Raw genomic sequence first — 12013 nt, forward strand, 5'->3', positions numbered from 1 at the left:
TTTTTAAACATGAACTTAAGTGTTTTCACTGTGAAATACCTTCAGTTCGTCTTTACATGTACACTATAAGCAAAATAGTAAATCTACTGTCTCTAAGAAAACAACTGTTATCAAGAATGTCAAGACTTTAAGGTTACTGACCTCATGTATGGAATTTTTAGCTTGACAGAGAAATGTTTTTGTTACAGAAAACTTCTTATTCAGTGAATAGTTAGGGGGAAAACTGAGTTCCAGAGAGGAGTAATGGTAATACTGATTAAAATCAGTAAATAATAAAGCTTTGCTGTGAGGACTTTTATGCCGTTTCATTTTGGTTTTATTTACTAGATGCTAAATAATACATCTGATATGTTTGAACAAGTGTCATCCATATAAGTCATATATTCCTATTAAATTACAACTATCAGTTTTTAAAAACCCTATTGTAGGAAACAGCGAACCATGGCTGAAACCGTTTCCCCAAAGCAATATTGAAAATGATTTAAGTGCTAATATAAGTTGGTCTGAACAGTTTTGGAAAACATTATTGATGCTTGGTGGAAGAGCAAAAGTCTTTGATACACTGGAAATGGAAATCTGGGTTTCTTTTCATGTGATTAAAAGGGACACTGTCGGTTGAAATCTAGTTAATTTCCAAACCAAGTTAAAAGTAGTTGTTGGTTCTGTCTCTGGGTCACCCTGCCAACTTCTTGTGATTTTTACAGTCACATTTTTCTGTTTGTTTAAATGTTCTCTTCCCTGTAGCTGTTTGAGACCTACCCAAACAACTGCTGACAGAGGACTTTTTTCTCTCTGATCGTTTCACCTCTCTGGTTGCTGGAAAACAGAGGGAAGCTTCTAAATTTGGTTCTCTACTGTCAGTCATTCCCATATCTTTATTGCTCCTAGCTTGACTGAGCATTAATAAAAGTGCCTTGTCAATTCTACAGGTCTCCCGTGGCAGTAGTAGAATCAGGGATTAAATCTGCTGCTGCTTAGTGTGAGGGGAGAGGCAAAAAAAGGACATTCTGTTCCTTTGCACAAAAGCACTGTCTCTCCCCACCCCACCCCCAGCATGCAATTTTAAACTATTTGATATGTTTCATTGCCAGTGAGAATGTGAACCTAATTTTTTTCTTCAATTCCCTCCCAGCCTCCTCTTCCTTTTGTGTTTTTCTCAGCCTAGATTGTAGTTGTTAGTGCTGTTGAATAATCGCAGTTAACTCACCTGATTAACTCAAAAAATTAATCGTGATTACTCGATGTTTTAATTGCACTGTTGAACAATAGAATACCAATTGAAATTTATTAAATATTTTGGATGTTTTCTACATTTACATATATATTGTATACTGTGTTGTAATTGAAATCAAAGCGTATATTATTTTTGTTTATAGATATTTGCACTGTAAAAATGATAAACCGAAGAAATAGTATTATTCAATTCACCTCATATAAGTACTGTAGTGCAATCTCTTTATTGTGAAAGTGAAATTTGCAAATGTAGATTTTTTGTTATATAACTGCACTCAAAAACAAAACAATGTAAATCTTCAGAGCCTACAAGTCCACTCAGTACTACTTTTTGTTGAGCCAATCAAGTTTGTTTACATTTACAGGAGATAATGCTGCACTCTTCTTATTTACAGTGTCACCTGACAGCGAGAACCGGCATTTGCATGGCACTTTTGTAGCCGGCATTGCACGTTATTTATGTCCCAGATATGCTAAATATTTGTATGCCCCTTCACGCTTCGGCCACCATTCCAGAGGACGTGTTTCCATGCTGCTGATGCTTGTTAAAAACTGAGTTACTTAAATGTGTGACTGAACTCCTTGGGGGAGAATTGTATGTGTCCTGCTCTGTTTTACCCCCCTTCCACTATATATTTCATGTTATAGCAGTCTTGGATGATGACCCAGTACATGTTCTTCATTTTAAGAATACTTTCACTGCAGATCTGACAAAACGCAAAGAAGATACCAATGTTGAGATTTCTGTTGATAGCTACAGCACTCTACCCAAGGTTTAAGAATCTGAAGTGCCTTCCAAAATCTGAGAGGGACGAGGTGTGCAGCATGTTTTCAGAAGTCTTAAAAGAGCAACACTCTGATGTGGAAACGACAGAACTCGAACCACCAAAAAAGAAAATCAACCTTTTGCTTGTGGCATCTGGCTTAGATGATGAAAATAAACATGTATCAGTCTCCATGGCTTTGGATTATTAGGGAGCATGGACATATGTCCCCTGGAATGGTGGTTGAAGCCTGAAGGGACATATAAATCTTTAGCGCATCTGGCACGTAAATATCTTGTGATGCCAGCTACAACCGTGCCATGCGAACACCTGTTTATAATGTCACCTGAAAGTGAGAACAAGAAGTGGGCAACATTATCTCCTGCAAAAGTAAACAAATTTGTCTGAGCGATTGGCCGAACAGGCAGTAGGACTGAGTGGACTTGCAGACACTAAAATTTTACGTTTTTATTTTTGAATGGAGTTTTTTGTACATAATTCTACATTTGTAAGTTTAACTTTCATGATAGAGATTGCACTACAATACTTAGGTGAATTGAAAAATACTGTTTTTTTTGTTTTTTACAGTGCTTATAATAAAAAATAAATATAAAGTGAGCACTGTACACTTTGTATGCTGTGTTATAATTGAAATCGGTGTATTTGAAAATGTAGAAAATATCCAGAACTATTTAAATAAATTTTTAATCATGCAATTAATCGTGATTAATTTTTTTAATCTCTTGACAGCCTTGTAGTTATCTTTTAAAAAACAAAATATTTGACAAGATTTTTTTACTGAAACTTCCTCATCTGTCTTCCACCTCAATTCAGCCCAGTTCTACCTTCCTTCATGTTTATTTGACTGAGTTATCATCTACTGTCTTTAATCCTTTAACATATTCCCTTGACCCTTCCTTTATCATCCTTGGCTCCCTCGGATTCCCCCCCTCCCCTTTCTTTAACTGCCTCCTTCCCTCTGGTTCGCTCCCTCATGTTTAAAAAAAGTTTTTCTTTATCCAGTATGGTCTGCTGTCCTATCTCTTGTCTTTCCTTTGTCTCCAGAATTTTGGAGCATGCTTTTTACTTGCTGACTTCATGTGCTCACCTCAGTCTCTTTCTTTATCCCCCTCCAATCTAGCTTCCAACCTCTCTACTTAATCAAAACTGTCTTAATCAAAGTCAAAATGACCAGGGCTTGAAAAAAACTACTTAATGCTTACTAGTTGAAGGATTAAACCTACTCATCCTCCTATGGAAACATGCATGTGCCTCAAGCAGAGCTCCTCTCTGCTGCTGTTGTACTTCGGTTATCTCCATCTGCTTATGCCTGAAGACCCAGTCTCTTGCTGGCTGAACTTTGCTTCTCCAGTTAATGTTGCCCCCACACACAACACACACCAGGTCAGTCAATCAGTGTTGGGCTACTCCTCATCTAGAACCATCTCGTCCCACCAGGCTCCCCTTCTCTCACCCAAACAGGACTGTCAGCACTGGTCTGTCTTGGCCGACTCAGGAAGACACTGGTGCATCAGTTTATGCACCATTCGTGTTTGGAAGTCTATCTTTTCGATAGTAATTTAGGGTTCAAAACAGGCAGTTTTTAAAATGAATGGTTAGGTTCTGCAGAAGTTGATGGCACTAGCCTAGGAATAACTCCTATTTGCACTGGGCAAATGGATTTTTTTCAAGCCCTATTGAAATGACTACTTTCTAGCTCAATTTACAAGTGCGTTCTTTTGTTCTTTTTCCTTCATGAGGTGTTTTAGGTCTTCAGTAAGGGTTAGTCTCTGCTCTTAATTCATTTCCTCGCTTCTTTTGGCTTCCATGATTCTGCTTTCCTGATTCTCCTGCCACTCCTTCAGAATCTTAGTGTTGCCAATTCTCATGTGTTTCTTTTTGGTGATCTCACAGTGTTGGTGTTTTTCTTAAAGCTTCAGCTCCTAGAGTTAAGTGATTACCTGAAGATTCTAACCCTCATGATTCCAGAGAGAGGCTTGAAAACATGACTCAAGTGAACCCTAAAGGTTCAAACCACATGGCAAATACAGAGAATTCCACAATTCCTGTTTAAAAAAAAAAAAAAAAAAAAAAAAACCTCTAAAAATCAAATTTGTTGTTTTTAAGCTAAATAGCTGGGGTTGGTATCTTCTTTAATGGTGCTTTTTACCTTAACGTTTCATTCCCCCAGAGTTCCTTGTTTCCCTCCTATCTGATGTTCAGGTTCTCTTCTCAGTCCCTGCCTTTTCTTGCTCTCAGTAACTTTGTTTTTGATTGACACCTTAATGGTGGTGTTTCCCAAAATCTACCTCTCTGCCTCAGACCCTTCCCTCTCCTAATTTTTTTATCTTTAGCTGCCTCTCTGATATCTGAAACATAGGTACAGCTGAGAGGTTATCTTTCCTCCTCTTCTCCATTCCTGCGTTAAAGCCTTTGATTGGTCCATGGTTAAAGCTCTCTCTGTGCTTCAGATTCAGGCTGGGTTATAACCATATCTCTTGAGTCATTTGTAATTGTAGATAAGCCATAAAACTGACTGACATATACATGAGAATCAGTGAACTTTGACGTCACTTGTATGTGATGGTTTCAGAGGTGTATTTTCAGCCATTCAGGTATGTCAGAAGATGAAAATGATTAACATTACACACTGAATGATGATGAAAGCAAAAGATGCTGCTCATGTCAAATCATGACTCTTCATAATTGTAAACAAGGAGTCATGGTTCATATAACGTGGGAAAAAGGAAAAGAAACAAGCAATGAGGTTAATGATCAATTGGAAGGTTTGTTTGGGAACCAATGACAGAAAGCTGTTTTAACAAGCCTGGTGGTGTTTGGAGAGAGAGAAATTGAGAAAATGTTTGACTTCTACGTTATTCTTATCATTTTAAACTACTGCGCTGATTCTACAATAATTTTATAGCAACACAGTTTTCACAGCTTGTTCTTGTTGATCTTTTTCCAGACTTTACATTCCTTTTTTGTCTGGTTGTTGTGGGGAATGTTCCACCTGTGCTCTTATGCAAAGTACATGGTGGGAGTAAAGTCAGCAACTGTGGGATGGGTGGGAAAAGGATGGTATATGAGTATCTAAGGGCTGCAAATCTAGTTAATGGTGATAGTTGGTTTGGTAGTTGGAAAAACCTACTGCCTCCGCCCCAAAACTAAACAGTTCTTGTGTCTCCCTGTCCTGACCACCCCCCAAAAAAAATCTAGGATGGGGGAGATTACCTCACATCAGGTTTCTAGACCAGCTTTGGGATGTGGGTACTCAAGACATTAGAATGAAACACAAGCAAGTCTGAGGGTCTTATTCAATAGGTTGTATTTGTCTTTCAGCCGTTTTCATGTTGGTCAAAGACAGTGGGATCTAAAACTGCTCCACCTTTCCGGCTCTGCATCAGATGAATGGTAGCATGCTGAGGTTTCCTGCTCAGTCCCTTCCTCACACACACACACCCTCCTCCTTTCTAGTCACTCTGAGATCTTCTGCTCTCTTCCAACACAATTCTGTCAGGCCAATTGATTGGCCAAAGTGATGATCTATGGCAGAACTGAGACCTCCACTCAGAATAGATTCCAGTGACCCGTTTTTTCCAAGAAGGGTATTTCCACAGAAAGATGCCTTTGATTGGACTACAAAATCATTTGTGCAATACATCTGTTTTGTTCTCTCTGTGGTGTATGCACAAACAAAGGCTTGATTTTGAGTTGAAAGGGACCATTGCATTGCAGGTCCATTTCTATAAGAATTGATTTTGTGATCCAAAGGAGCTCCTTTGCATTGTCTCTGGATTCCATGATATATGATAAAACTCAATGCTAAAAACTGATGCTTGGATCCTAGTGTTGAAGGATTGTGCTGCTGAAGGTTTTCAAAAAGAGACTTAATGTAGAGCCTAGCTTAAAACCTGGAAATACATGAAGTCTTGTAAAATATGGATAATAAAAATGGTCTATATCCATTTACATTTTCTTTTAGCAGACTAGTGAAATAATGCACAGTTGCATCCCTAAGGAGAGCAGACTAGATTTGACAGGATTCCTCTGCTTTGGAACACTATGTAAAAACTCAGAAATTAGTTGCCAGTTAGTTCAGAGGATTGAACTGAAGGCAGCATGTTACGGCACAGAGGAAAAGCCAAGCCAAAAGTAACAAGGCAGCATTGAGATTCCTTAAGACCAGTAGTTAAAGCAAAAAGAAAACATCGGAGTCTGAGAGAAACAGAAATGGCAAATGAGAAAAGACAGGTTCCAGACTACAGGGTTTAAGTGATACAGTCCAGGCAGGGATTGCAGTCCAGTAAATGAGAATACAGTTGTGACCACTCCTGAGATTTGGTAACTCTCATTAAGAAAGCCACTTTCATATGAGAGAACCCACCTTTAAGCAGAGAGTAAAAGAGTTGGAAAGGACTGAGACAATGCTAACAGAAACCATTTTTCAGAAAGCTGTTCCGTCTCTGAGCAGGAAACGCAAAACCTGTCTAGCAACTAATACAGTGGCAGAGATCTAACCCAAGAAAGTACCAGAAGAAAAGAGACATTTTAGCCAGGATAGTAGAGAACAGGTTTTAAAAGAAAAGTTGCAGTGGAGGAGTTAGACTGGGACCATGCCACCCACTAATAGGCACGCCAAAGTTCCATCATGTTTTAAATATCTGTTCCCACACTTCTACTGAAGGAACTCTCAGACTTGTTCCTCAACCAGTCATTGTCAGAATACATACTTTATATTTTCTGAATGCTCTGAGTCATAGCCTTTGTGGTGTGTTTGTATAGTGCCTTAAAATGGGCACTAATACATATTTCGGGCCCTCGGGTGTTGTAGAAGTAGAAGTAGAATTAATAAGTATTCTTACAAAGCTCCTCAAGGCAGGGTTCTTGTAACCTTACATGACTGTAATGTACCAGGCATATTTTTGTCAGGTGTAACTTTCTGCTTACCGTGTTTCAGGTTGTCTTGCAATCTAGTAAAATATCCTGTTTATAACACAGTATTTTCCTTGTCAATACTTTTAATGCCCCTCCCTTCTTTGACCAGCAATTGTGAAAAAGATTAAATGGTAATCTAGCTTTTGAAGTGGTGCCCACTCTTATTATTGATACTTACAGGAGTCTAAAAAAACAAAGTAGTTTTTTCCTCTCCTGTTGTTTTTCTAAGCTACAGTAGGAAATATTCCTGTTGTATGTTCTCATTTCAAGGAAGCATCTGCTGAGTACTTCCTTCGTAGAATGTTATAAGCAAAAGCAGTGAGTATGGTTTATTCTGGTAGTCAATAACTCCAATTATACAAACAAATGTCTAAATTAAGCTAATTATAGCTGAATGCTACAGCGATTCAAAGGGCACGAGAATCTGTACTTCACAAATAGCATCTGAATTCTTATAACTTTCAACAACCTCAAGAAAATACTGATGGTGTTTTTATGACTTAAGGAAAAAGTATACATGAAACTGTGTAACCTTTTACAGCTTTCTGTGTACATCTAGCCCCTTTGTTACCTGGAAATCAAGTCTAAAATATATATATTAAAAAAAAGTTTATCCAGAGATCAAAAAATTACACTGGTTTGGTACTTGCTATGTTAAATCCAGAAACAGTGCCAAAATAAGATTGTGTTATCTGAGGCAGTCGTGATTGTTTTAAGGTCTGTGGCTATAACTTCTCGTTTTCCTAGTTTCTATAGCGTTAAGTCTTGCCTTTCCAATGAAGTGTAGCAATTACTTTCTCGTCTTGGTGATTCACAAGGTAACATTCTGATTACAATTTTCCCTTTCTCCTCTTACCTCTTGTCTGTTTTTTTGTGGCAAGAAATGTACTTAAATAAGGCCTTGTCAATATTTCAGCTGCTGCAGCGCTGTAGCACCGCAATGTAGACCCTTCCTACATCAGCTAAAGGGGTTAATTCTTCTCTCAAGAGGTGGCATCTACACTGCAGGGGTTAAGTCAGCCTAATTATGGTGCACAGGGCACAACGCTTTTCCCTAGCAACATAGCTTGGTCGATCTAATTTTTAAGTAAAGACTAGACCTTTGCGTGTTCAGGTAGGCTGTTATACTGGGATGAATATCGTGGTTTAAATAATTTCTCACATGAACAAGTCCTAACTGTTAGAGCTAAAACCCATTCTATATACTATCTGAAACCTTGTAACTCCAGCTTTAAAACTTTATTAAACATTAACCTCTGTCCACAGGAGTGTATATTGGCTGCTAAATTATGCTGTAATTGAAGTGGGAGTAAAAAACACAACAAAACACTTGAGCATGTGCTAGTTTTAAATGTAAACTGAAAGGAAAGTTAACGTTTATACCTATGTTGAGGTTCTCTCTTCTAGTGACGTCTGAGAGTATTTGAATCCCATGCTAGTGCTAACACCATAAGTAGTTTTTGTTTACACATCCAAGAAGAGTCATAATCATCACAGTCCAGTTAATTGGAGAAAATATTGGACTTGTTTATCTGAAAAGTCGAGTATCTTTTCAAGTAGCTTAATTGGAAAATTGTATTTCCTCTTAGAAATAGAAACTGGAATACCTTTCTCTTCCCTGCTTTCAATGAGACTCCACAGGGAAATAAGGTCCAGGTTGCAGATTCCTTCTTGGGATCAGGACCTACGAGAGGGAACCACAGCATTGGTACACAGGCTAACTTATGGAAATAGCAAAATATTTTAATATAGGGAGGTACTCCAAGGTCAAATATTTCATAACCTGCCAGGGTTAGAAATATTTTTGTTGACAAGTAGAAATGTTTTCAGGACCAGTGCTCACTGGCGCTGACAGGGAAGAGAGAACTTCAGTCCCTCGTTTCCTGTGTTTCTTCACTTGGAATAATTTCCAGTTACCTTATTGTTGATGGCTAATATCACAGACTGAAAGTGGAGGCGAGGTGTTACTCCAGTATTTGTGCTGTACTAGATCCGAACTGGTAAGCAAAAGATCCAAAAGAATGTCCTTTATGAGCCAGTGTTGATCTGTGGGTGAACAGTCAGAAGGAAAGCATGTTCATAATTTCCCCTGATAGCAGAAGTGGAAGGATGAGTACAAAGGAGAAGCTGCATGTGTGATATCTGTTTATAACAGATGGTTAGGCAGAGAAGGAATGAATAATGGTGAAGTTTCATCTGGCTTCAGTGCTGCTTTTTGGATGAGCTAGCATAGATCGTCTTCTTTTCATGATAGTCTTTGGGTGATACCAGTAGTTCCATCTCTCTCTCTCTCTCTCTCTCTCTCTCTCATACACTCGCACACGTTTTTATATCTGAAGAGCCAAAGCTGAGAAAGTATTTATTCCAACATCTGTGGAGACATTAGTACTGTGGTAGAATCAGTTGTTTAACTGCTGAGAGAGGAAAAAATCTAAACTCCTCTATATGGTTCAGTGGGAAAATATAGCATTAATAGGACATTTATCAACTAGTTGGGAATGCTGGAATCAAGTAAAATGTATTTTATTATGGCATTTGACAGTACAGTAAAAGTTGTTTTAACAGGCATGTTGGAGGAAGGAGAGGTGCCAGTAAGTTTAAAAACAAAAAAAATGCTGGTTAAGTAAGAGAGAGTGGGTGTGGGGCTGGGGGCTAGGGTGCAGGAGAGGGTGTGGAGCGTGAGCTCTGGGAGGGAGTTTGTGTGTGGGAGGGGGCTCAGGGCAGCAGGCTAGGATGCCCAGAAGTGGGTACGGCATGCTGGACCCAGGCAGGCACTCACCTCTGGCAGCTCCCCGCAAGTGGCGACATGTCCCGGGCTCCAGCTGCTCCTAGGTGGAGGTACAGCAGGTGGCTCTGCATGCTGCCTGTGCCCATAGGTGCCACCCCCGCAGCTCCCATTGGCCACAGTTCCCAGGCTGGGGCGGAGGTGAGGGAGCATCACGCAGAGCTGTCTGCCATGCCTCCACCAAGGAACAGTAAGAGCCGGGGACAGGTTGCCGCTTGCGGGGAGCCGGCCGAGGTGAGTGGCCTCCAGATCCAGCACTCCTCACCCCCTCCTGCACCTAAATGCCCACTCAGAGCCCGCGCCCCAACCCCCTGCTGTCTCCCCACCAACCTGACTATAAACCAGCATTTCAATGAAGATCAGAAATGCCACTTTATAGAGCTTTCCAAGCTTTTACTGTGTCAAATTAGGGATTTCTCTGCAGCTAGAGGAGTATCTAACTGGGAATGTAAATGTAACTGCAGTTCAGGAAAATAAATTTATATTTCAAGGATATATGAAGAAGAGTTTAAATTGTGCCAACATTATACTGGGTATCAAGCGTCTAAGGAATGAAACCTAGTGATATGTGAGCATTTTGGTTAGGTCACCATGTGTTTTACATTTTCAGCCATGTTTTTGTCTCTGCTGGAGGTTTTCTCATTTCAACTGTACTTTGACTGACATGGAGTCCTCCCTAAAGTCCCACAATACATAATGAGAAGGAAAAGATAAAAACATTGAAATGACATTTTTATTGTGTGTTTAGTACTTGGTGCACTAATGTCTGTAGTGCATGTAAGTGTAATATTTGTATTTTTAAAAGTTATGATTTTTAAATTGTATTGAATTCTCTTTTGTGGTTATGTAAGCTTATGGTATAATGATCATTGTTCCATTGTCTTATTTTAACTTCTACATCTCTTCCCTCTCTTCTGTTTCTGTGACTGCCTGTGTAGGTAAATTAGGAAGGCTCGTCTACTGCTGAATGGGTTTTGAAGGTCCCCTTTACGCTAGAAAAATACTGTAGCTGTGTTTAGTAGGTATGTAGGGTGGATGTAACTGTAATGTATTACTAACATAAATTGTAGTTTAAATATGCTCAGGCATTTTAAAATCCTATGTCTGCCAGCCCTGCCCAGGAATTCAACACGTTAGTAATACGATTGCAGCGTCATCCCTATTAAATACATTACCTACTTTTCTAAGGTAAACAGAGCCAATAAGTCTTAACTGAGTTTCGTGGAGGCACGTCAGCTGGATGTTGAGCTTCAAACATACTTTTAGTAAATGTAGATAAAACTGCGGTGACATTCGTCCAGTGCATTGTGAGTAAAATCAAGAGTACCTGGTGGCAAAAGTTCAGGTTATGTTATGGAAACAAAACACTACTTCACTTTTTCTTTTTTCAGGAAGTGAGACCTGACTTACAAAAGGATTGTTGTTGTTGGTCAATCCATACATATAATGTTCTAATTACCCAATAATTGGTGATTCATTTGACAAGTTCTGATTTGAAATATGTAGAGAAAAACAATGTGTGAATACAGACTGTGTAAATCTGCTGCAGCCGTGTTCTTGAGTTATAATTCATTCAGAACATGACCATCTTTTACTGCTTTCCTGAGGAAAGTAATTACAACTTTTTTTTTAAGTCAGTCAACCAGTTTCAAGCATTGTTGTCAGCTTGGATGAATTCTCTTATGTTTTTTTCAGGCATTGGCAGGGTTCCTGCTACATCACTAGGAAATTTAACAAATCACAGTTCTGAAGATTTACCTCTTCTTCCTGGCTGGTCAGTGGACTGGACTATTAGAGGAAGGAAATACTACATTGATCATAACACTAATACAACTCATTGGAGCCATCCACTTGAGCGTGAGGGGCTGCCTCCTGGATGGGAACGAGTTGAGTCAGCAGAATTTGGAGTCTATTATGTAGATCACATCAATAAAAGAGCTCAGTACAAACATCCCTGTGCTCCCAGGTAGGGTATCAATGTTAATTTTGTTGCAGACTTTATTCTGATCGAATTTAGGATAGGAAAATCGAGCTTTTCTGTTTTAGCACATCACTGACCCATTATATGTTATTTTTATACATGGGACTTTACTGGTTTCTGTCCAAGTTGCTTTAATTGTAAAGGGAGGCAAACTTAGGGCTTCTGTTTCCGGAGCTGTGTTAATTTTAATGTAAGTTCAAAGCACAGAATATTGCTACCAACTAATCAAGAACAATGCATCATTGTACTTTACTATTAATGCTCATTAAGATTGACAGAATACTTCAGGAGGAGAAAAATGTTACAGGTCAA

At 39.1% G+C, this 12013-nt stretch overlaps 1 protein-coding gene across 1 annotated transcript in view; it reads left to right on the top strand.

The window, feature by feature from the left end:
* The window catches only part of SAV1 (salvador family WW domain containing protein 1), a 32836-nt gene that overhangs the window by 6122 nt on the left and 14701 nt on the right, over window positions 1-12013 (top strand). Inside the window, 1 exon segment of the mRNA XM_032775646.2 lies at window positions 11416-11686. Coding sequence (XP_032631537.1) covers window positions 11416-11686 — 271 coding nt within the window.

Source organism: Chelonoidis abingdonii, chromosome 4, assembly GCF_003597395.2.
Source record: "Chelonoidis abingdonii isolate Lonesome George chromosome 4, CheloAbing_2.0, whole genome shotgun sequence".
In the NCBI taxonomy this organism is placed as follows: domain Eukaryota; kingdom Metazoa; phylum Chordata; order Testudines; family Testudinidae; genus Chelonoidis; species Chelonoidis abingdonii.